This window comes from Elaeis guineensis, chromosome 2 (genome assembly GCF_000442705.2).
Source record: "Elaeis guineensis isolate ETL-2024a chromosome 2, EG11, whole genome shotgun sequence".
Classification (NCBI taxonomy): domain Eukaryota; kingdom Viridiplantae; phylum Streptophyta; class Magnoliopsida; order Arecales; family Arecaceae; genus Elaeis; species Elaeis guineensis.
This window is the reverse complement of record NC_025994.2, coordinates 70,727,778-70,751,683: the sequence shown is the minus strand read 5'-3', so window position 1 is coordinate 70,751,683 and position 23,906 is coordinate 70,727,778. Positions and strand designations below refer to the sequence as shown.

The window sequence follows — 23,906 nt, the reverse complement described above, 5'->3', positions numbered from 1 at the left end:
AAGATTTCGATTCTCTAAGCATTTGTAATTATCAAATTTGACGAATCATTTTCGAGGCTACACCACCAAATTAATGCCATTTGTCGATGATCCAACGGTTCTCAGAAGAATCGGTTCGATGCACCTCTTCTTGATTAAGCCTTACAGATCTAATCTGTATGACAGCTGAAGTGACCAATGACAATATGACACATGGTGCATGCATGTCTGGGTATAGCCGTTCAGATAATAATGAGATTTCGATTCTCTAAGCGTCCGTAATTATCAAATCTAACGGATCATTTTCGAGAAACGACATGTCACTTCGAATGATTAAAAATTAATATTCTCAATTGTCCATCGTACAGCACATTTATATTGACAACAGAAGTCAAAGAAGACCTTTTAAACTAAGTTTCCACACCCGACGTGAAGAATTTCACTGCAAATCTGGAAAGTGGGAGGCATATATTGATACGTATAAACTGACCTCATCATCGGGCCATGTGACAACATTAGAGTTGTCTGAGAATTATATTGATCAAATTATACTTCTAAGTCAGATCGACTAAAAGCCGATATGGTTCAACTCTCAGCTCAACTATGTACCGATTTGAGCTGACCAAACGTGATTCCTAATAAAGCATGATGATCAGCTCAGTTATTTACCAATCGACCATAAAGGACATCGATCCAAAATTGACATGATCCTAAAATATAGACGGTTATCTTACAGCTATCGTCCAACTTAACGACAACTATCCGACTATATTGCAACTAATTGTCATGTGGGTAAACAACCCACGATCTCTATATGCAGCTGGATATTTTGTTATAATAAACTAATAGTCTAACAAATTTGCCTAACAGCCTAATGGCCTAAACAAATCCCCTCTATATAAATAGGGGTAAGGTACCCTGTAGGAAGTAAGTCATAACTCAGAGAGCTGAAATTCTGCTGAATCTCTTTCAGCTCTTCTATTGAAGAGAACAAGCGTTCTCATTCTACTCACTCAAAATCTCTCTTCTTGCCTTCCAGCTTTTCTATTTCTACTATCTGTTCTCAAGGCCTCGTCTAACTTAATCATCGAAAGGTCCTAAACAGAAGGATACCACATCAATCCTAGGACTTCTTTTGCAGATTCACTTGTGGTCTACATCGATCTGATCTTTCGTAGCACTTCAGCTCGATCCAGCACCGATCTCGCCCATCTCCCTCTGAAGCCTTGTAGCAACAGTAATAAATCTTTATTTTCTTAAACCTACTACATGATGCTATCAATTGAGTTGATAATAAAAAGTATTTCTATACGGAAAAATAGCTCTTTGCTCATTTTCCACGCACGCACACGTAATTTCTCAACACTGCTTTTATCCAAGTCGGTAACCCAAAAATTTCAAACCCAAAAATCAGTCCAACCTCTAGTTGGCATGTAGGCTAAACCTAAAACCGAGACATGGCTGGACCTACATTAAAATACAAGACTGTTTTCAAACCTTCAACAAGAGAAACAAAACATCAAAATAAATAAATAAATAAATAAATAATGCCACTATTTATTCTACTTAGGGGAGCCTTTGTCTCTGCCCATCCACCGGTCACGGCTGAGGCCGCTACGCCAAAAGAAACTCTCCCGCTATCGCCATCCCTTGCTACTTTTTGGGGGCGGCAGCTGACCCGCGCCCGCCTCCGATGCATGCATAGATTTCTCCTCGATCCGGATATGGGTTTTCCCTATAGACTCAAAGGAGTATAAACACTGCACTCCCTTTTTCTTTCTATATAACAAAAACCGATAGGAATCCCATATATTAGAGGTTGATGGGGGATGAAGATTGCTCTGTTTCCATTGACAACCTCATCTGCCAAGAGAATGGATTTGATTTGGATGCAGATGATGGTGAAGAGAAACAGCATAAAATGATTATTCTACTCAAAGATGCCGATCTTTCCGAAACCGAAGAGTATATGGAGAAGTTGTTGTTTAGAGAGAGCAGCTTCGAGAGTCGAAGCAATGATCGTTTATCTTGTTCTGATTCCTATTCCTCTGTCGTAGAAGAAGATTGGTTCAAGTGTGTCCGCCTGACTTTAGTCCAATGGATTTTCAAGGTAAACCTCTTGATTCATTTTATTCAATACCGACAATCCATTGTTCTCTCATTTTTTTTTTTTTTTCTTGGGTTGCATTTTAATCAGATGAGAGACTACTTTCACTTCAGCTCCAAAACTGCATATCTGGCAGTGGTCTACTTTGATCGCTTCTTCGTGCGGCGGCAAATCATTGATGTACATAAGATGATGATGTTTTGATTTATGATTTCATTTTTACTTCCAAACTTTCAGTATATTAATACATTTCATATTAAACAGAAGGGGAAGTTATGGGCGATCAGGTTGTTATCGGTAGCTTGTCTATCATTGGCAGCAAAAATGGAGGAATACAGGGTGCCGGCATTCTCAGATTATCAAATAGATGGTTATGAATTCAATAGCAAAGCAATCCAGAGGATGGAGCTCTTAGTTTTGAGTACTTTGGAATGGCGTATGAGTTCGGTGACTCCATTTGATTATCTAAGTTATTTTACATACAAGTTTCAATATCAGCATGAAAAAAAGGATTTCTTACATAATGCGGTCATATGCATATTCGCAATCACCGAAGGTTGGTTATTAGCATGCAATGGTTTCATATACTTCTTTCTTATATTTATTTTAGTTGTTCGCCGACAATTTTCCTTTTGTTTTCTTGTGGATGTAGTAATTAATGTAGTTGATTATCGCCCCTCAACTATAGCTGCAGCTGCCTTATTAGCTGCGTCCAGCGAAAGATACACAAAAGAGATGTTGGAGTCTAAGATAACTTCTAGCTCCCTTTGTGGATCCTTAGAGAAGGTGAGCCGATATATTGAAATTTTTTTAAACTTTAAGTTTAATATGCATGTTGATGGAAAGAATTTAATAATTATTTACCATTAATGCTCTTCAGGATCATGTATATGCCTGCTACAGCATAATGACAGTGGAGTCATCCAAGAATCTGAAAAGAACAAAGAGAGGAGCTTCTTCAGATTTATCAGCAAGTCATTCGAGCATTAGCGATGCCATTGATCTTGCTGATAGTGCCTCTTTCACTGGTTTGAGAGATAAGAGGAGGAGGCTACAAGTGCCAAATATCCAGTAGATATTGCCCCAGCACTGTTTTATTGCATGGGGCATGGATTGATTTTTTTTCTTTTTAATGAGGTTGTTGATTGGATTCTTATTTGTTAGTTTGCTTAGCAGATGGGCTTTGTAGTTGATTGGTGAGTTTGGCTTGAGAAATTTTTGGATTGAGTTCTTGTGTTTAGAGTGAAAAAAAAAGTGGGGGGGGGAGGAAGGAAAGTAGGGTAAAACATTAGCCCAGAGTAAGAAAGCTGATTGATATGTAAAAGCTTGGAGATGAGCCTGGGAAGCAGTTAAAGACTGTTTGTGAATAGTATGGTAGCTGGCCTAATTGGTTCCTTTGTCATTCATCCATCACTACCTTCCATTCATTACCCTTGGCATTCATCCATAATTCCCCACATCCATCCCATTGTATTTGGTCCTGTACCAGTTTTTCCCCTCCAATGTCTAATATGATGATGCCAATGAGCTAGTGAAATTAGTCTTCAAGGTAGGATTTGATTGGTAGTCCTTTTTGACGCAGGTGCTTGTCTGAATCCTTGAAGAGACTGTAAAGAAATGAGAGTGGTTTTGCAATATAGTGCATTTGTCTTCAATCTGCCAAGTAAAAGTGTGTAAAGGTGATTGAATGCTATTGGATATTGTATGATTCTTGGAATGAGATGTGATTGGATTTGTATATGCTTATTTTTATGTCATCAAACCAAAACCAAGCATTGCTGTTTGAATCACATGAGTTGTTCATGTATGATGAGCGCTATCCTCATTAGCGTGGGTGATATCTAAGCAAAACTGTTGAACTCAGAAACTCTAGCTTGCCATCTCAGTTACTTCAAAATGAATCAACAATCCACTAGCACTGACAGGAAACTGTATACTGAGCTTAAAGTCGAACAATCCGGTCCTGCTCTAAAGCATATGTGTTAGAACTGGTGAAGTGAATTGTATATCAAGCTTAAAGGTGACTTGATGTGGACCTCCACCTCAGACATATCCCAAAGAGAGTGATTTTGGATGTGTATATACTGGTTCAACTGCATCGGAACTCATCAAAACTCTGCAATTAAGGCCTTTACCCCTTCTCCCTTGCATCATCTGTCATATTACCGTGTTAAGCATATTTACCCATGTAAAGATTTGGGAAGAGAGAGAATCTCGGTATCTGGTATTAAAATTACAACAATATGTACATCAAAATATAGCCTAACAATGTGGCTATGAAGGAAAGTATATCAAAGGAAATATCAATTATACTTGGACTGGGGAGAGTTAAGCGATATATTGATGTACTTTCCTTTAATATCCTTTCCTTCACAGCCACATTATTAGGCTATATATTGATGAAAATATTGTTGTAATTGTAATAAAAGATACTAAGATTCTCTCTTTTCCCTTTTACATATCGGGCAAAATGGTGGTCACTTTTGTCACCATTTGGTTGAAAAAAATGAAAAGAGGTAGTCTGCTTGGGCAAGTGTTCTAGCTACCAGGATGGTGGCATTCCAGAAAAATCGCTTGTGCTTCTTTCTTTTCTTGCCAGAGAGAGAGAGAGAGAGAGGGGAAGCCAACTAGCTTAGCTTTTTCGCTACAGATGGTCTTTGGGCTTGATCACTCAACAATCTCAGATTTCACAGAGTCTAAGAGCAGTTAAAAGTTTAATAGGGCCCTGGCAAAGAAATGCCTGAGGACTACCACATGTCATCCACTAACCTCAGGTTACAGAAGATTTTACAGGCACTGGCAAAGAAATGACCAAGGACTTTCATAGCTCCTCCACCTCTGCTGCACCTCTCTTTTCCTTATGGAAGTACTGCCCTGTGGAGCATGTGGGCTCTGCCATTTTTTACTGACTTCAATGAAAGGACCAGTATAAACCCCTCAGAAGCCCAAAAATAGATGGAGTGGAATCCTATGCCCTCCAACCACCCCTTCATCTCTCACCAGGTGCCACATGGTTGTGACTTGTGGCTTGATGAACCACAGCTGCCACACATTGAGATGGATTAATCTCCCCTTTCATCAATGCAGTCAAAAACAGGCTTGTGGACAAAGTTTGGTAACTTTGTTGGTTCAAAGGAGTGCCACCTAGAAGTGAGTGGTGCCTCTCTGGCTGGATGGTTGGGGATTAGAAAAAAGAGAAGGGTGGCAATAGAAGTTTATTCAAGAGATGCGTGGTTTTAAACAAAGGATTGCTTCAATTGGTGGCCTGCCCACCTTTCCAGGCCTAAGGATCTCTCCCCAATATAACAGTAAATAAAGACCTTGGGTTTATCAAGCTCAAGGAAAGAGGATAGGAGATCAGTATGACCAGGTCAACAAACATTTTTTTGATAAAAGCTTTGGACCATGATGGTCTGTCTCTTGCTAGTTCATGAATGCTGGAGACAGAGGTAAATTAACCACTGAGGGGTCTGAAACCCTTCATATCTGGAGCACTGTTTGATTGGATGGTGGTCTATCTGTTGCACACTATTGGAAGGACAAATTAGTAACTACAATGTTTTTGGTTGGTTAGCAATCAGACCGCACTTTGCCTTGTTTGGACAAATTATTCAACAACTTATTTATTATATTGGACCATAGACGTACTTGGGGAATTCATTCTTCCTCCTAGACTACGGGTCCCAAACATTTCCTGAGTCTTCTAGATTCTAATTCTAATATCACTCGCACCTCATGGATGTTATTGCGGACTTCATACCCTTCTTATTTCCGTCACATTTGAAAGCAGATAATGAGATAATTGACTATTTTTTGTCTATATTCTAATTCTAATATCACTTGTTAAATAATTAAAGATTGGCCATCAATCCAATCTTTCATCATATTTGCTAGTTTTCCTGCTCTTATATCTCATGGAATCCTCTCCTACTCCCAAACTCCATTCCTTACCTCTCTCTCTTTTGTCCATAGAGCACAAATGGCCCACCATGTTGACAGTTCATCAATCAAAATTTAGGATGTGTTGGTCGATGACTGGAATCAAAATTAGAATAGGAATCATAATAGCTATATCCCTAAATATGTTTAGTTCGTGACTATAATCAGAATCAGAATCAGAATAGAATTTAAATATTAAGAGAGAATCATGATTATATTTTATTAGATTAGGGCATTCTTATTTTCTTTTGGAACCAGAATAGGAATGGGACTATCCCAACTAAATAATTAGAACAAGGTCATTCAGTCCTATTTCCATTCCAAAGTTCAACTCCTCCAAACCAAATATATCCTAGATTTAGTCCAATGATTGGGTTTGAAAATTATGCCCAAGAATGAGCTATTTGGATGGATTTGGATCCTATAGTCTGGCTCAAAAACTTATAGCCTGTTTTGATAGTTGGGTCCAAAATTCTATATGATTTATAGCTCAGCTATCATAAGCATTATATTATAGACTGAGCTAGGCCTACATTTAAAAATATCTTGGACTATTTTTTGAGTGAACTGGCCTGAATCATAGAGGAAAAAAAAATGACCTACTGAATATAATCCAAGATACTTATAAACACATCCTATAATTTAATGCTTTTAGTAATTATACTAGCTTAACCAAAAAATCCCATGAAATTCTAAATCCAACCATCCAAATAGGCTCTTAGGGCCTGTTTATCTGTTTGGGTCTAAAATCCTATAGAATTCGTGGAATTGAGCCAGTACAAGCACAAATCAACCTAGGTTAGGCTTGTTTTGATAAAAATCCTGGGGCTTTTAGAGTAGTCCAATCCGAAATTCATAGGAAAAAAAGGATCTCAACTGAATTTTTGCCTAAACAAGTTCAGCCTAGACTGATTTTTTTAGTTGTACGGGTCAAATCCCACAAATTTTATAGATTTTTGGGTTCAGACAGCCAAATAAGCCCTTAAGAGTTTGTTGGCCCGGCCTACTCCGTTGCCCAACTCTTTGGCCCATGCTCTTTCAGTAATTATTGGTTTGGTCTTGCATGCCCCATCTCAGGTATCTTTTATCCCAAAAGAAGCAGGAAGAAAGAAGATGATGATGACGATGAGGACCAGTGGGGTGCTCGTGTGAAGCATTACTTAATTTCTGTTTCCTTTTTGTGTTGGATATCGAAGAGGCTGACATGCCAGCCCTTCCTATTTTCCAGTGCCTTCTTTAAAACGGGACAATCATGCATGAGCGTTCGTATGCAGATAACTAGAGGATGGATGGGTGGACGAGTACAGGGCACCTGGTTGGGAGACAACTTTATTTTCAGGTAATATATATATATATATGTAACAGTAGACATATGATAAGAACACAGTGGATACTTAAATGTATCATCGAAGTCATGCTCTAAACTAGTTCGCCTAAAAGTCAGCCAGCAACAATGGACGTTTTTCTCTTTTTCACTTATATATAAATAATAGAAATACGAAAAAACATACAACGGCATGAAGAAAGAAGAGACAGGCTTTTTACCAGAAAACCATAACAAAAAAAAAAAAAAAAAAAAGAACTCTATGGGACCCAATCCACATGCATTAACCATCCATCATATCCGTGCATTTAGACTGTACAATTTTTCTCTCAGCTAAGCCGAGGTTGAAAAAAAATTCCTATCTTCTCTTTTTTTTCTTTCCCATGGATTTTACTTCAATGAAACGAATAGATTATTTCAATATACGAGATTTCTACCATTGTACGATGATAGTCAAATACATGCAAAGTTATCGTTATATACAGAAGAACCATTTCTATGCTTTGAACCTAATATCTATATCACAGTGGATGTAGGATAAGAGTCAAATATATGCAGCATTATTTTCATGTATAAAAGAACTATTTTTATTTTTTGAACTCATGATATCTATCATCGCCGAGGATCGATCTAGCTCAAATTGATGAGCAAAAGGGGTGGTGATCTAGGGAGTCAGAAAGTTAGCTGAAGATCTTGATCGAAATAATGACAACCAAGTCTCTAATTGAACTTTTGAGAGTGCTCTAAAACACCACAAGCAAAGAAAATTTACTTGCTAGAAGTATCCTGGTAAGGGATTCTCTGATACCTAAGTCGGTCTTTCTTAATAGAATAGATGAGGTTCTAATTCGAAGAAGGCAAAGAGAGAGAGAGAGAGAAAGAAACTATAGTCTATGTTGGAGGTTTTAACGGGAGTTGGAGAGAGAGAGAGAGAGAGGAAAAGAGAATTTTATGAGTTTGGGAGAGGCTAGTCCCACAGGGACTATATTCAGCCTGAAACTATGAGACTCGTCGAAATCTATTCTAACAATTGCTTTTTGAGCTCACAAGGGCTTCTTGGGACTTGACTTCACTCTAGAGACTTAATTGGAGAATTCCTGAAGAATGGTTTATATAGGTGAGGTCTAGAGTCCATCACAATCGACATCTTGAGATATATAAGGGAGTTTGTTGGAGATAACTGCTGGCATATTTGGAAGATATGATGTGATGTGATGAGATGTGAATCTCATGGTTAGAAAGATTGTTTCATCATTATGTTCCCATTGTCGTTGAATAAGAGAAGATTCGAACATCGTTGTGCACTTTTGGAGTGGCCATGTGTTGGGCACTAGTTGGCTGAAATGAAAGGCTTCATAGCTAGTTTGTATCAGACTTCGAATAGTTGGTAGCACCATATCAGACAAATCGGTGTATCCATATCCAAGTCACAATAGAGCCGTTTAGCCACGATCTGCCCTCTAATTAAGCTAAGGATTCAAATGTTAAAAAAAAACATCTATTTTAAGTCATAACTTTTCCTGAGATATGCTAGAGATCATTTCTTTATATGGACAACCAATCGCCTTACCAAACCAAAGTGAATCTCGATATACATTGTGTTGGAGGGGGCTCACGCACATGGAGCTCCTAGAACCATTTCAGGAATGCATTCTGGGATACTGAGAACCAACACCATATATTTGTGGATGAATCTTTATAAATCCAGTGCACACTCAAAAAAAAAAAAAAAACCCACCTCATTTTTGCCTTCTTTGGAGAGCGACTCATTCCAACTATTTCGGTTTGCTAGCGATTCCTTCAACTGTCCTAGCAATAAGAGGTTTCGCTCTCCTTGGAAGGGATTTCTCTCGCTTGAGTAACTCTGTCATAATCTCTCACCCCAAAGTTATCCAATCTGGAATAGACTTTGTTACGGGCCTTTCCATTCTAATTAACACAGCTTAGCAAGACGCGGTCTCTGCTTCCTATGAGAAAGGGTGGCCTACCGGTTTACAAGTTCAGCCAAAAGGGTACTGCTACATGTACCCTAGCATAACCATGGAGGGTGTAAATATTAGTTTGCACAATAAATGTGCACCTACCTTTTTTTTGGTGCTTTAACTGGTTAATATTCCACAAGCATTGAATGCAAATTATTTCCTTGTCACTAAGCGCTAGTAACTCATGTAAGAAATTATTTAAGATCCAGTTAATTATGAATCTATAAAAATATTATTTTCATGAACATAGACAAGTTTTCTTGTGCAATCCTAGGGTCATGGTTTTGAGTGTTTGATCTCAGAATACGAGCAAACATAATTGTTTGGCAAAGCTATTGCTTATTAACATCAAAAAATAGCAACAGTATAAAGTGCATTCACACAGCCATCTATCAAATTGTCATGCAAGATCAAGCTCTCTATGTAAAAGGACACTCAAAGATGGCTTGGAATTGTTTGGGGGGGGGGGGGGGGGGGGGGGGCGCAAGGGTAGGGTGCGGTTCGAAGCCTGTTAGATTAAGCTTCTGGCTTGATCCGATAGTTCAAGCCTAGACTCAACTCGAATTTGTGAGCCCAAATATGATAAGCTCGGCTCTAAGCCATGTGAACACCTCAAGCCCTAATCCTGCAAAACTTTTTGTGCACCACTGGCGGTGCAGAACCATGCTCACCGTCCACGATGATTGATTCCCGCACGGAGCCAACGAAAAAAAAAAAAATTTCACGCATCGCACTCCAACTCCGCATGTGAACCAATCACCGCAGACGGTGCGTGCATCTCTGCACCGCCTGTAGTGCACAAAGAATTCCTCCCCCAAATCCTCCACCCCTCTCTCACTCATCTCCCCCATGCATTTAGCCCACCTCTTGTCCTCTACTCGTATATCCCGCTCCTCACAACTCTAGCTGGCTACCTTCCCCACCTTATCACCCCTCTCCTTTCTCTCTCTCTATCTCTCTCCCCACTCATAGCCCACCCTCTCCTTCTTCTCCGGCCCATCCCCTCCCCCACCCTTCTCTCTCTCCACCCATCTCCTCCCTTGTACACCCGGCTCTCAACCACCCCGCTCCCAATTCCGCATTAGCGTTACCCCATCCCTTAACTTTGGAAAGTATAGACCTCGAAAAAGATTCATCTAGGCTGGGCACGTGCTGTACAAAAATGGAACTCGATCTGCCCTAGTTCCAAATTCTAACCTTATTTTTGGATCTACAAAAGCCACATCCTCTACGACATGTTTCATAGCATGGTTATCTATATGTCCCAAATGTCATGGAGTTAGCTTAAAATACATCTATACTACTATATTATGTGAACTCCCGTAATATATCATGCTTTTCCCTGTCTTGCATTTCCCCATCGCCTTCTACGTTCTAATCATAAATCAAAGATTCAGTCCTTTCTTTATCAAAAAAATAAAAAAAAAAAATCAATCCTTTTCCTATCATTAATTTATTTATTTAAAAATAAAATAAAAGATCAAAAACTTTGCTCATTCTTTTGACATTTATTTACTAGTTATTATTTATTCATACAAATTTTATTTATAATTAAAATAAAATAGAGTAAAAATATGTATTTGTAAGGATTTTATTATAGTACTTCTTTATAATATTTTATAATAAAAGGTATTTAAAATATTACAACATCACTATTTTTTATATTTTAATATTTTTTTAAAAAATAATATTTTATTAGTTTTAATTTTCTTCTTCTGTAATTTTTCTCCATCTCTCGCTGCCGCAAGCAGCCCTCTTTCTTCTCCTCTTCTATCCACCTCTCTATCGTTCAAGCTCGATACTCGCCTTCCCGCCACAACGCACCATCCCCTTTTCTTATCTTCTGCCCATCTCTCCGCGGCATGCCTCCATCCCACCATATGCTATCCTTCTCTTTCATTGACCTCTTTGCTGCTAGCCTTTCCACCATCAAATGCTGCCCCCTTCTTGTCTGCCCATCTTTTCACCGCTTGATTTTGCCACTCAACCTTTCAATCACTGCATGCCACCCCCTTCTTCCTCCTCTACCTATCTCTCCGATGCTTGCCTCCAGACAACTACAAACCGCCCTCTTCCTCCTCTACCCATCTCTTCATCGCTCATCTTCCCACCGCTGCATACTGCCCCTTCCTCCTCTCTGTCCATCTCTCCACCGCTAGCCTTTCTGCCTCCTATTACCGCGCACTGTCTCTTCCTCCTCTTCAACCCACTTCTCTACCACTCAGGCTTGCCGCTCACCTCGTTACCATACACTTGCCTCCTTTCTCCTCTTCCTCCATCCACCCCTCTACTACCTTTCCGCCACTCCATGCCACCTCCTTCCTCCTCCGCTCAGGTTCGCCACCACATGCCATCTCTCTTCCTCCTCCATTGATCATTGAAGGCAATATAGATGAAAAGAGATAGTGCTATATTGAGAAAAGAGGAGGAAGGTGATGGATGGAGTGAAGTCTAGTGGTCAATTATTGAAGGCAACAAAGACAGAAAGTAGTGGTGCTGTATCGAGAAAAAAAAGGAAGTGATGGATGTTTTGGAGATTCATAATTTAAATTATTTACTGCATCAATTATATACATGATCAATTAAAATTAATTATTGATAGATAAATCATGCCATCCATTTTAAAATGGATGGTTGAAAAAAATTCAATAGTAAAAAATTAAAAAAAAAAAAAATTGAAGCAGCATTGTAAAATACTAAAATCCATATTCGTAATGGTCACAATATACAAGGATATTTTCGTCAATCCAGAATCCACTTGCCCAGCGAGCGCCAAAAACCCCCTCCCCATTCGAAAATGGATACGACGATTCAAACCCCCAATTCGACTCATCTTCACTCCCTTCCTCTCTTCCCCCCAAATGGAACGTCCAAAACGAAGGCATTAAGATCTCCTCCCCACTACAATGCCAATGGAGAAGCGTCTCCGCTCGTCCTCCTCTTCCCCCTCCGCCGAGGACCTCCTTTCCTCTGCCCCCTCCCTCCCCAAATCCGCCCTCAAGTCCCTAATCTTGTCCATCTCCCCCTCCTCCCCCCTCTCCTCAACCCTTCCCCCTGCCCTCCTCCTCTCCGTCTCCCGCTCCCTCGCCGCCTTCAAGTCTTCCCTCCACCCCTCCTCCGCCGCTCGCCCCTCCCTCTCACCCCCTCCAAGCGCTCCCGCCGTTCCTCCCGTCACCGCCGATCTCCTGCCGCCGGCCCCGCTGCCTCATCCTCTGAAGCAGACCACCTCGAGAACCTCCGCGCCTACGCCTACGTCGCCCACCTCTGCATCTCCCATCCAAAGAAGCTCTTTTCCCCTGCCGATCTCCTCCCCGCTGCCCAGTCCCTCCACGATGGTCTCGTCCTCTACGAGATGGACTCCGCCCTCCTGTCCCAGGTTGCCGCCCTCTGCGAGGAGTGGTGGAAGGAGAAGCTCCCCGGGAGGGAGAATTTGATCTCTCAGTCACTCCCTTTCTTGCTCTCAAGGTCGCTGACGCAGGGCAAGAAGGCTGATGTTCGAAGGGTCTGCGCTCTCCGGGATGCCTTCTCGCTGTTCGATTATGTGGATGACAGCATTGAGGACTTGAGGCTTCTCCTCGTCCGCTGTGTCATCACGCCGGTGTATTTGAAGACGGAGGAGGGTCGGCGGTTTCTCGCCTTTATGCTGGGGTTGAATGGGCAGCTCACAAAGGAAGCTCTTGCCTTGATGAGGTCTCAGATTCCTTTTGGGAAGAAGTCGGTGCTGGAAGCTTATGCTGATATCCTCTTCAAGGCGTGGAAGGGCTTGGAGGATTCGTTGAGGGAGGAAATTGAGGATGGTTTCCTGCAGGGACTGGTAGAAGGAGCCATTCATGCAAGTTCCAAATCGCTTGCAGCCTCTATCCGGAGGGTTTTAGGTAGTTTTATTGAGCAGAGGGCTACTGCTGGTGTTGAGAAGCTTCTCTTTCGTCTTGTAGAGCCTTTGCTGTTTCGGGCACTGCAGGTGTGTTCTTTGGATTTCTGTTTCTTTATAATTTTTTCTTTTAAGTAATTCGCAAAACCCTTTATCTAGATCTTTCTTTTATAACCAAATCTGGGCAGCACCTCTCATTTTGTCCTTCGTGTTACATCCAAGATATGAACTTTGTTGAGAATATTTGTAGTCGAGACATGGCTTGATGGTTTCCAAAGTTTGAGAATTCTGTTTCTTTTTCAGCCAGATAAGATGAATTTCACTTTCACCAGTTTTGGCGGTTGTTTCAATAGTTTGCTTTAATTTTTCCAGTCTTGGTTGATAATTACGTAGAAATGATAAGTATTAATCAAAATAAAGGAAAACAGTGAAAAATCCAATTAAAAATATATAGTGTGTGTACGTATATTTGGTATGGTTGTTTTCAAATAATCAAAAGATCATTTTCTGTGTAAAATGTTATCAGCTCAATTCAGGGTATACGATGTTATTGGAATTAAGCTTGTAGCAGCGGTAGTAATTTTATGTAATTGAACTCTGAGATGGTCAAATCCATGTCTTTTTTTTTTTTTAAGCCTCTGATCTTTATGGAATCTAACATCATACTGATTCCAGATGTCCTTAGAACTTACAGAATTCGAGTTTTTTTAATGTGGAAGAATTGCTTTCTAACAAGTAAAGAAATGAAAAGACGATCCAAATAATCGGAATAGCAACCCGTATATAAAGTTTGGCCTGTTGACTGACTCTGGAACCAAATCCAAAACCAACTCTGATTAGGTTTGGTTCAAAATTGTAACCCAAAAAGTTTTTAAAGATGGGTCTCTATTATTTGTAGGTTCTGCAGGATATTTTGTTGTGTATAGAAGTTCGAATTAGGACTACATTTTTCCTGATGAGAAATTCTTGTCTTCTTCTTCTTCTTCTTCAATTACCTTATTTAACAGCCTAAAAGGGGATGCAGAACAAACATGGTATAATTGTCAAAATTAAGGAAATATCAGGTAGGATATGGACTGCTCTCTCTTTCTTGTGAGAATTATAGAAGTATGGCTTTTGATCATTTAACAGGAGGCTGATAACTGTTACATCAAAAGATGGACTTCTACATGGGATCATTTTCAAATTTGTTATAGTTTGTCTAAATTTTGATGCTTTGTGGTTTTTCTACCATATTTTCCATTAGATCCAACATACACGGTGCCTAGAAAATCAATTGCTGTGCCTTTATTTGGTGAAGAAAGTACTCTTTGATTTGTTTTCCATGAGTGAAAGGATTTTAACTTTTCTTTCCTTGTAGATTGAATGGTCACAAATGATATATAACACAAACTTGTTCTCTTGTTTGTTCTTGTTGGTTTAATTTTATTGCCAAGCTTGGAAGGCAGTTCACTTTTAAGATCGGACAAATTTCTTGATTATGGACCTCCTTTATGCTGTATGTAACTGTTCACCCATGAAATTTGGCAGGTTGCCAACTCCAATGTTCGTCAAAATGCATTGCATCTGCTCTTAGATATGTTCCCACTTGAAGATCCAGATGTCACAAAAGAAGTTAAAGATGCCTTGCTTAATAAACAGTTCTTTTTATTAGATAAATTGCTTCTAGATGACTGTCCTGAAGTGAGGACAGTTGCAGTTGAGGGTTCATGTCGCATCCTTAATCTATTTTGGGAAGTTATTCCTTCATCAATGATAACTAAGTTTTTGGCCAGCATTATCGATAACATGTCGCATGATATGTGCAATGAGGTAAGACTGTCAACAGTGAATGGTATTATATATTTGCTTGACAATCCACAGAGCCATGAAATAATGAAAATACTCCTCCCAAGATTGGGTTGCATGTTTTCGGATCCCGTACTCTCTGTTCGAGTGGCTGTTGTTGATCTTCTTTTAGCCATTCGAGATATTCGTACTTTCCAATTCAATAAGGTAAATACACATAATTTGTTTCTGCATTTTTTTTTGTTATTTTGTTTTGATCTTATCTTCTTTGACTTTTGGAGTTCAGCTCATCACTGCATTCTTAAGTGGGATAATTTATTCTGATAAATGCTATATATAAATTCAGTTGTTTTTTTCCCAGGTGGTGAGTTTAGATGCTTTATTATCTTCACTTGCAAATGATCACCCACGTGTTGCTCAAAAAATCACAAGGCTTCTCATTCCATCTTACTTTCCTTCAAAGTTGAATTTGAAAGAGGCATGTAGTCGTTGCATTTCACTAATAAAAAGGTCTCCAACTGCCGGGGCAAGGTTCTGTGAATTTGCTGTGACAGAGGGATCATCCTCAAGGTCTCTCACGGAACTTCTCAGAATCTCTACCAGTTTAGCTCTTTCACCTAAGGGTCTTGATCTAGATCAGACTGATGGCTTACTGATTGCTTCAGCCAATATATGCCAGAGTCTATCCAGTGAGTTGTCTAGTAAAGCAACTCTCAACCAGTTGTTGTCAACAGAGAAGTTGAAGGGTTTGTTTGCTGCAGCATCTTCTGAGCATGCCCAGGCTGCTCTCTTAAGCCTTGCTTCTGTTGTTTCCCTAGATAATTTGGTGGGACTACATGATCATTGCATGACTATTATAGTGAGCTCAGTTGGGCTCTCTGATAATCTACAGAAGCAAGAAGTAGTACAGGCAGCTCACAAGTTGATGTTTTCTTGTGGTTGGTTTGATGAATTGTTTGAAGTTTTGACAAATAAATTGCAAGTTATTGCTTCTAAGTTTCTTAACAAATTTGGATTGGCAGCTGCATCATATATGAAGAAGAAAAAAGCAAATGTACTACTAAAAACTTCAATGGGAACAAGTTGTGCAAATCAAAAAGGATCATCAAATTCTGTCATGTCAAATTTCGAGGAAGAATTTTCTGTTGCTGCTGCAGCAGCATGGCAAGTGAAAAAACTGCTTACCAGTGACGATACTCGAAATGATGTGCTAAAATCTCCAAATCTAGAAATGGCATTCTCTGCTATGAGAATCATTTCTCAGGTATGTATTGAACAATGTGTGCACCGGGAGCTCTTTGACATAGCACCTGTCTTGGCCTATACAGCTTTTGCATTATACATGTCACTTCAAAATGTTGATTCCACTGTTAACAGCAATCTTAGTCATGAAAATAGCTTACGCCAAACAAGCTCATCTCCAGAAGTAAGCTCTTGTTCCTGTTTACTTTGCGCGATGCAGAATTTCCTATCTTAGTTGTATTTACATGATGATGTTTATTGTATTGAAGATAGCATATAAGAAACAAGCTCATCTCTAGAAGTAGCTCTTTTCCTGTTTTCCTTATGATAATTTAGAATTTCCTATATAGTTGCATTTATGTGATGATGTCTATTGTATCACACTTTCTTTGAATTTTCTGCTGCTGATTTTTGTCTGTCATAGAGAATTTTGAGCTCTAAATCTTGCTAATACTATGTTCAGAATGATCAATGGTTCCATTATTCTGCTTTGAATTTATTGGAGCTGTGAGGCTTACCTAAACTGCAAGTTGTTTCTGTTTGTTTCATTAATCTTGTGCACATTGTTTGTGAAACTGGAATTTTAGTTGTCCTTTGTACACTTTTGCCTGAGCAGTTAATGAGGCATTTTGTCTTTGACTGCTTCTTCCTTTATGCATATTAAAATAGTTAATACAATCAGCATGAAACCAGCATATGATAACAAATTATAAGTGTATATGTGAATATAGTTAAGAACAATGACAAATACAAGCTCTAGTTTAGTATTATTATCACTCACATGATGGAGGTTGATTTTTTATGATTAGCTGATGTCAAGTCATTAGCTGTTTAGTTATACAAGGTGAAATTTAAGGCCTTGTTTGGGATTGTTATTGGCAGTAGATCTTTTAGAGCTTTTGAAAGTAGAGCTTTTACAAAAAGCTATTTGCTATTTGTTAACCACATTGATAAAGTACTTAGGAACTTTAATATATATTTAGTAACTAAAATAAAAAAGTACTTTTGGCATGATAAAATGACAATAAAAGATATTGCATAGTGTTGTATAGTAGAGAATAATATAATATGATATTATATATTAAAATATTATTATATTATATAATGTTATTATCATATAATATAACATAATATTATAATATTATATTATATTATTATAATTATAATATAATTTATAATGTAATATAATATATTAATTATAATCTAATGTAATAATATATTATAATATATTATAATAGATTATATTATATGTATATAACATAAATATTATTATATTTTAAAATATTATTTTGTTGTATAATATTATTATCATACAATGTAATATAATATAATATATACTATAATATAATATTATTATAATTATGATGTAATATATAATATAATATAATGGATTATTATCTAATCTAATAATAAATTATAATATAACTGATTATATTATGTTATTATAATATAATAATATTATATTATTAGTAAATATTGTTATATCAAATTATATTTTAATAATATAATAATACTATATATATTATATTATATATTTATAATATATTATAATATTAATTTATGATTATATTATATTATATTTATAGTATAATGATATAATATGATATAATTATGAGATTTATTAGTGGATATTTCTGTCATTAAAAAAAATTTATTTAAATCAAAACAGCTTTTCAGTGTTAGCTAGAAAGTATTTTTGGGAAAAGCTTCAAATAGAGCTTTTCCCAAGTAGACCTTTTTAGTTTTTCGGTAAAGTCAAAATAATTTCTCGATTTTTTACCAAACATCACTATATCATCCCAAAGTATTTTTTGAAGGTCAGAAAGTGATTTTTGGCACTCTAAAAGCTTTAGCCAAATAGGGCCTAAATGTGGTGGAAAAGATAATTTCTCTCGATTGACCTATTTCAGATAGTTGAGCATCTATCTGAATGCAAACCTTTGTTTTAATTGAACTCTTTTGGCGTATATGCTGGATTAGTAAATAGCAGGAGCACGAATAGCATCTGTAGGAGGGGCACTGAAATTTTCATTGTATTGTTTGACCAATGGTGGAGAAATCTGCAAGACAGATGGTGGTGAAAAGAAGGGATTTGAGGAAGCTAGCTATGACTGTGCTACATGATAATTAAGTTCACACCAAACAAAAAGATGATTAATTATGACTGTGGTTTCAAGCTTCTAGTTAATATGTTTAAGCCTATTAGAAAATGAAGGAGGCAACAAATGGTTGATGATTGGATGACTTCTTGGCATTTGTAGATTGGGGGATTCTGTTGAGGTGCAAAATTGTTTTTTTTTTTGTTTTTGTAAATACTTATTTGACCCTATGGGCTTCACTTTTTACAAGCTAAAAGGTTCGTGCATTCATCATTACATTCTTTAGTTCTCCACTTTTTTGTTCCAAAATGTTATGCTAGATAGCATGGTATGTCTCAAAACTTTGTTTAGCATATTGAGAAGGGCTGTATATGGGTTTGTTAATGTTCTGCTCGAGTCTAATAAAATTAAAGGGGATGGAATTTAACTTGAATTCAACACTGAGAGGTTCAAATCAAACTGAGATTGAGACTCCATATTTACAGGCTGAATCTAGTTCTGGATCCACATGATTCTTGTTCATGTACAGTGTAGTATAGTAAATGACTGAAAGAAGTTTATTTTTATCCTGTATTTTGGGAACCTAATGCCCAAATGCTATGACTTCTTGCCACTCAAATTGGAGCTTTTAATCTTGAGAAAATGTATAGAATGCAATGGACACCAATGCGCAAGCCTCTCCTCTCTTGATGCAATAATAATGAAGAAATAAGCCAAAGATAATTTAGATAGGCCACATATACATCTAATTCTTCACGGTGACTGATTTCAATTGGCTTTACTTCAGAATTGGATGAAATTAGTTGGTTTTAGCTGAATAACCAAGGCTGATCAAAAGATTGACATTGGATAGATCTCAATTTGGTTTTAGCTGGAACACAAAACCATGGACTGAAGGCTGCTCTAGTTCTTACATGGATAAATTGTCCTGAATCCACATGCATTTCACTTTCCCAATAATTCCAACATTTATCTAGAGGAGAAAGTCAAAAGATGCAGATCAAGTGACTCTTATGGTGTTCATGTTGATTTCTAATATACATCTAAATAAGGAACTTCTTTCACAAAAAAATGACTGTTATGATTGTTTTCTTGAAAAGCTGGAATGTTTATTTAATTTAACATCGATGCTCCCATTACATTCCTGAAAACTCATATCCTAGACTCTTGGATTGGCAGCTTGAAAGCATTGGTACTAGCCCAACCATCCGGTGGTCAGACTGCCTTTTAAGTTATAAGTCAGATTGAGTGATTGATTTTAGTTGTATGTCTTAAACTCTCAGACTTGAAATGCTATGCCTCTGAATAACAGAATATGATAGTCATCCCACATTTGGTACTTATCTTGATTAGTGTTTTCCCCTCAGCAGGTATTATTGGACAATCCATTGAAGCACCTACTCAACTGTGCTGATAAACTCTTTTGTGAATCCGCTAATGAAAATTCTAGTGATCAGCCCTCCAAGTTCAATCATGAAGAGAAAGTTGCAATGCGCCGCAAATCCAAGCGGAAGGCAGCTCTAGATGGCACATTAAACCAAACCAAAGGTAGCTAGAGATATAATATATTTGTTCAGTTGAAACTCAGAATAAGAGAATATATGACTATTTAACAAACGAATGAATGATATTTTGCATTTTTCCAAGTGAACGAGAGAGAGAATTATCACCAAGACTGACATGAGTATGCTATTTTTCTTAATGATAAAACATCTGAAACTTCCACCTCTTCCATTTTCAGAGTTAATTATTTTTAAAAAAAAATTTTGATGAACAAGCAAGGAAAACCCACCTGACAATCAATGGAGGACTATTGAGCTGATTTGAAAACATCTTTTTCCACCAGTTTTTCCATTTTCACTGTTGCAGTTTCTGTGATCTCTTTTTTTTTTTTTCTTCCCTTGTACCCTCCTGTAGGTGATGAGCTCAAAACTGATATTCCTGAAGCTAGAAGGCTACAAAATACGATGAAATTGGTCACGTCAATTCTTCAGTTTGTTGTTGATGCTGCAACCATGAGCCTTGTTGACCAAAACCAGGGAAGGTGCGTGATGTTTGCATCATCTTATGCTAGATATGTTGTCTCAGCCATTGGAAGGCATCGGCAACAAAAGCCACCATTAAAGGAAGATGATCTAAAAGAGATGCTTACATATCTAAAAAGCTCCTTCACTTACGCTGCCAAGTTACTCCATTTAGTGCTCAGAAATTCTAGTGAAACTTCAGCACCACCACCGGAAGCATTCTACCTTGCCAATGATCTTCTTGACCTTGTCACATCCATCGAATCATATCTAGGCTTAAAGTATGCATTCCATATTGTTTCTGTTGCCAAGCCATGGCTGCCTGTTCTTATACTAGGCTTAGGCTGCAACCAACTGATTAAGGTGACAGAGAAAGGTGGCAATTCAAACTTAGGTGATATTATTGGGCTTAATTTTCCAGTATGGCTTTCTGTTCTGGGCAAGACTGAGTTATATGCAGTTAATGAAATTAGCCAAGATGTGGAGGGCAATCATCTTCCTGCATTGGAGCCTTCAGTATTTAGAAAGCTTACAGAGATGTTGGTGATCCTTCTAAAGAAGGGAAGCCCAAAAATATTGGACGCTGTGGGCTGTGTCTTCTTGGCAGGTCTGGAGGTTGGGCTGGAAAAAGCAGACTTTGACTTGGTCTTAGGCCTGGTCCATTTTACATGTGTGAAGTTGTTGGATAAAGAAAATGCTTGCTTGGAAGAACTTCAACTTATGTCCAGCTCTTTACAAGAGATCTATCTAAAAATAGAGAGAGACCTTCAGGGCCATCACAGCATTGATGATGGAAAGCACCAGCTAGAAAGTGCCAGAACACTTATAAGATCTGTTTTAACTCATTCTAGATAAAGAGCTGCCGCCACCATGATATGACAAAATAAAATTACTGGAGTAGAAGCGTCAAATATCAAAGCTTTTGGGCTGAAAACTTGGTAGTCCTGCCTTAAGAGTAGAGGGAAAGAGCAAAACTTGAGGTCTTGTGAGAGTAACAGCATTTGTAAAGGTAATGAAGTACTTTAGTAGTTTTACAGCTGATCCATATATCCTTTAATCGTGTTGACTATAATACGTTACACATGATATATCAGGAACAGCAGGTTCTGATTCCAATACCATAGGTTCATTCCATACTATCTGCATCTTTCACATAAGGATGCTTAAACGGAAGAACTTACTATTTTTCTTGTGTGGCTTGTGTCTAATTGCAGCACTACAGCTTTAATCTAAATCACCCTTTTTTTTTTGGTATGAACATAAATCAACATTCACATATCCAAGTTTTAATAAATTCTCCTTGTGTTGGTTATTTGTATATAAGATGACTTAGCAGGGGCAGGTGGTTCGACTGTATCTTCTATTGTCCATACAGAGATTTATTTAAGTCACTATAATAAGTCTTGAAAGTGCATTCTGTGGTACATTTTTGCATGGTTTGCCTCTGATGCAGCACCGTCGCTTTAATCTCAATCGATATTTTCTCTTTTTGTATGTGTTCTTTTTTTTTTTTCCTTTTTTTTTGTGTGTGTGTGTTTTGGTTGTTTGGGGGGGTGGTGTTGGGTGGTGTGTTAGGTATAGAATTCTGAATCAACATTCAAATTTTGCATATTTTACATTATCTCTGATGTTGGTCATTTGTGGATAAGCTGATTTAGCAGGCTGGTAAAAAGATGTGCTGGATTGTATCTTCTGTTATCCATCTGGAAAGGTTATTTTAGTCACTGCAGTAAGTCTTGAGAGAGCATTCTGTGTTATGATATCAGAATTCTCATGTTTTTCCATCAAAACATAAGTTCAGCAAACTGCCAACTACGATTCATGATCGAATCACAAGATATTTCACATGGTAGAACTAATAAAATGAACTTTCATCTCTCCTCACAGAACCCCTAGAAGAATTTGGTTTTTCTTCGTATTCTTTTATTTTTATTTTGGGGTGCACTTTTTCTAGAGGATAGCTTTAAAATAAAACTTTTTGCACCCTCGCAGCGCCCAAGAAAATCTCTGCAAAAAGCCTGCGGGGCTATCGGGGTCATATCGAGGCTTTCTTAATAACTCAAATAAAATGAAAATTATGGATGATTTTTTTTCTATAGTGAAAATATCTACGAAAACAGTCTCGGAAAGGCATCCTAGTTTTGCTCACAAGTTCACATAATCCTATCTTACAGCCAAAAATGTCGGTTAGAACAGCTAGTGTTGTTGCCAGTAAATCCAACCTCATGATATCTAGGCAATAAAGAAATTTTTTGTGCATTACGTACAGTGCAAAAAAAATACACTGCTTCATCACATTGCACTACATAGCACAACATTTAATTTAGTTCAATTTTTTTTTCAGATTTTTTTGATTAAAATATTATATTTATGATATTCTATTAACTTTTTATGATATTTTGATAATTATTTATAGGATGCAATAAGATGTCATAATATTAGAACATAATATTTTAATTAAAAAAATTTTAAAAAAATAAATTATATTAAATACATATTTTTTTATTAATTACACTATATGGCATAATGTGAACCGGTGCATTTTTTCTGTATCGCACAGTGCACAAAGAATTACTCCAGGATAATAATTCACTACTCTAGAGATCTCAAAGTATGCCACTGATGGCATTGTTGCTATCCCACTTGCATTTTTATTGTGAACAACCATAAGAATATAGCGAGCGACATTTGGATCTGACTGAAACCAAATGAGATGTCGGCTAGAGGTTGAACTTTAGATTCACCAGAATGATACATACTTACACTCAAATTACCATAAGCTGACATAGATAGAGTTGTCAAGACGGGCTGGCCCACCCCGATCCATCTCTAAATGGATCAGAACGGGCTGACCCATTTAACTGACAGATTGAAAAAACTCTAATCAGACCCAATCCGTCATAGGCCACGGATTAAACGGACCAATCCATCAAAATTAAAAAAAAAAATAATAAACAGTAACATAAACTGAATTTCATATTCAATTTGAACTCAAATCAACCTATCAAATCTCCCATCTCAATTCTTAAAGTCATAAAATGAAATTGTCAAACTTAAATTAAATACTTAATACAATCCAAACTTAAAAGACTTTAAGTTCCAATTTTCAAACTAATTTAGAGACAAATCAGAATCCCAAAAAATTATCCTCCATATCATTATTGTAGTCCTCATCATTCAATTCTTAATCTTTTTCCTCTTCTTCATCAATTATCTCTTCAATAACATTAGAACCCTCTTTTGAAATATATATATATATATATATATATAAAGAGAGAGAGAGAGAGAGAGAGATCAACCCACCCCGACCTGCCGATCCAAACGAGATGGATCGTTTGACTAGCTTTTAAACGAATTGCTAAAATATAAACCAAACCCACCCTATTTACATAACGAAGCGGGCCAACCTGATGGATCCAACCCAAATTGACATAAACATAGATAATTAGTCATCCTAGATTGGTGGTGCTGATGGGGGCCTTTCCTTCTCAGGTCAATCTTTTTTGATGCATTCTCTGGTTAATCATTGATAATCTCATTTATTTCAAGAA

General features: G+C 37.5%; 2 protein-coding genes across 2 annotated transcripts; both read left to right on the top strand.

Annotated features, from left to right (window-relative positions):
- The first annotated feature begins 1,580 nt into the window (after positions 1 to 1,580).
- Positions 1,581 to 3,778, top strand: LOC105032779 (cyclin-D5-1). Its single transcript, XM_010907342.4, has 5 exons — positions 1,581 to 2,089; positions 2,177 to 2,266; positions 2,351 to 2,642; positions 2,739 to 2,872; positions 2,967 to 3,778. The coding sequence occupies exons 1-5, from the start codon at positions 1,802 to 1,804 to the stop codon at positions 3,159 to 3,161; spliced, it is 999 nt and encodes a 332-aa protein (XP_010905644.2). The 5' UTR covers positions 1,581 to 1,801; the 3' UTR covers positions 3,162 to 3,778.
- An 8,465-nt stretch (positions 3,779 to 12,243) lies between these two features.
- On the top strand, positions 12,244 to 21,494 carry LOC105032778 (uncharacterized). Its single transcript, XM_073251824.1, is given in 6 exon segments — positions 12,244 to 12,445; positions 12,448 to 13,292; positions 14,733 to 15,197; positions 15,352 to 16,416; positions 19,699 to 19,879; positions 20,249 to 21,494. Coding segments are annotated over 6 exon segments (3,720 nt in total). The 3' UTR covers positions 21,211 to 21,494.
- Positions 21,495 to 23,906: the final 2,412 nt, after the last annotated feature.

Coding starts and splice junctions, on each gene's coding strand:
- LOC105032779 (XM_010907342.4), top strand. CDS start 1,802: ATGGGGGATGAAGATTGCTCTGTTTCCATTGACAACCTCATCTGCCAA. Junction 2,643..2,738: donor CATATTCGCAATCACCGAAG/GTTGGTTATTAG, acceptor TTGTGGATGTAG/TAATTAATGTAGTTGATTAT. Junction 2,873..2,966: donor TTTGTGGATCCTTAGAGAAG/GTGAGCCGATAT, acceptor AATGCTCTTCAG/GATCATGTATATGCCTGCTA.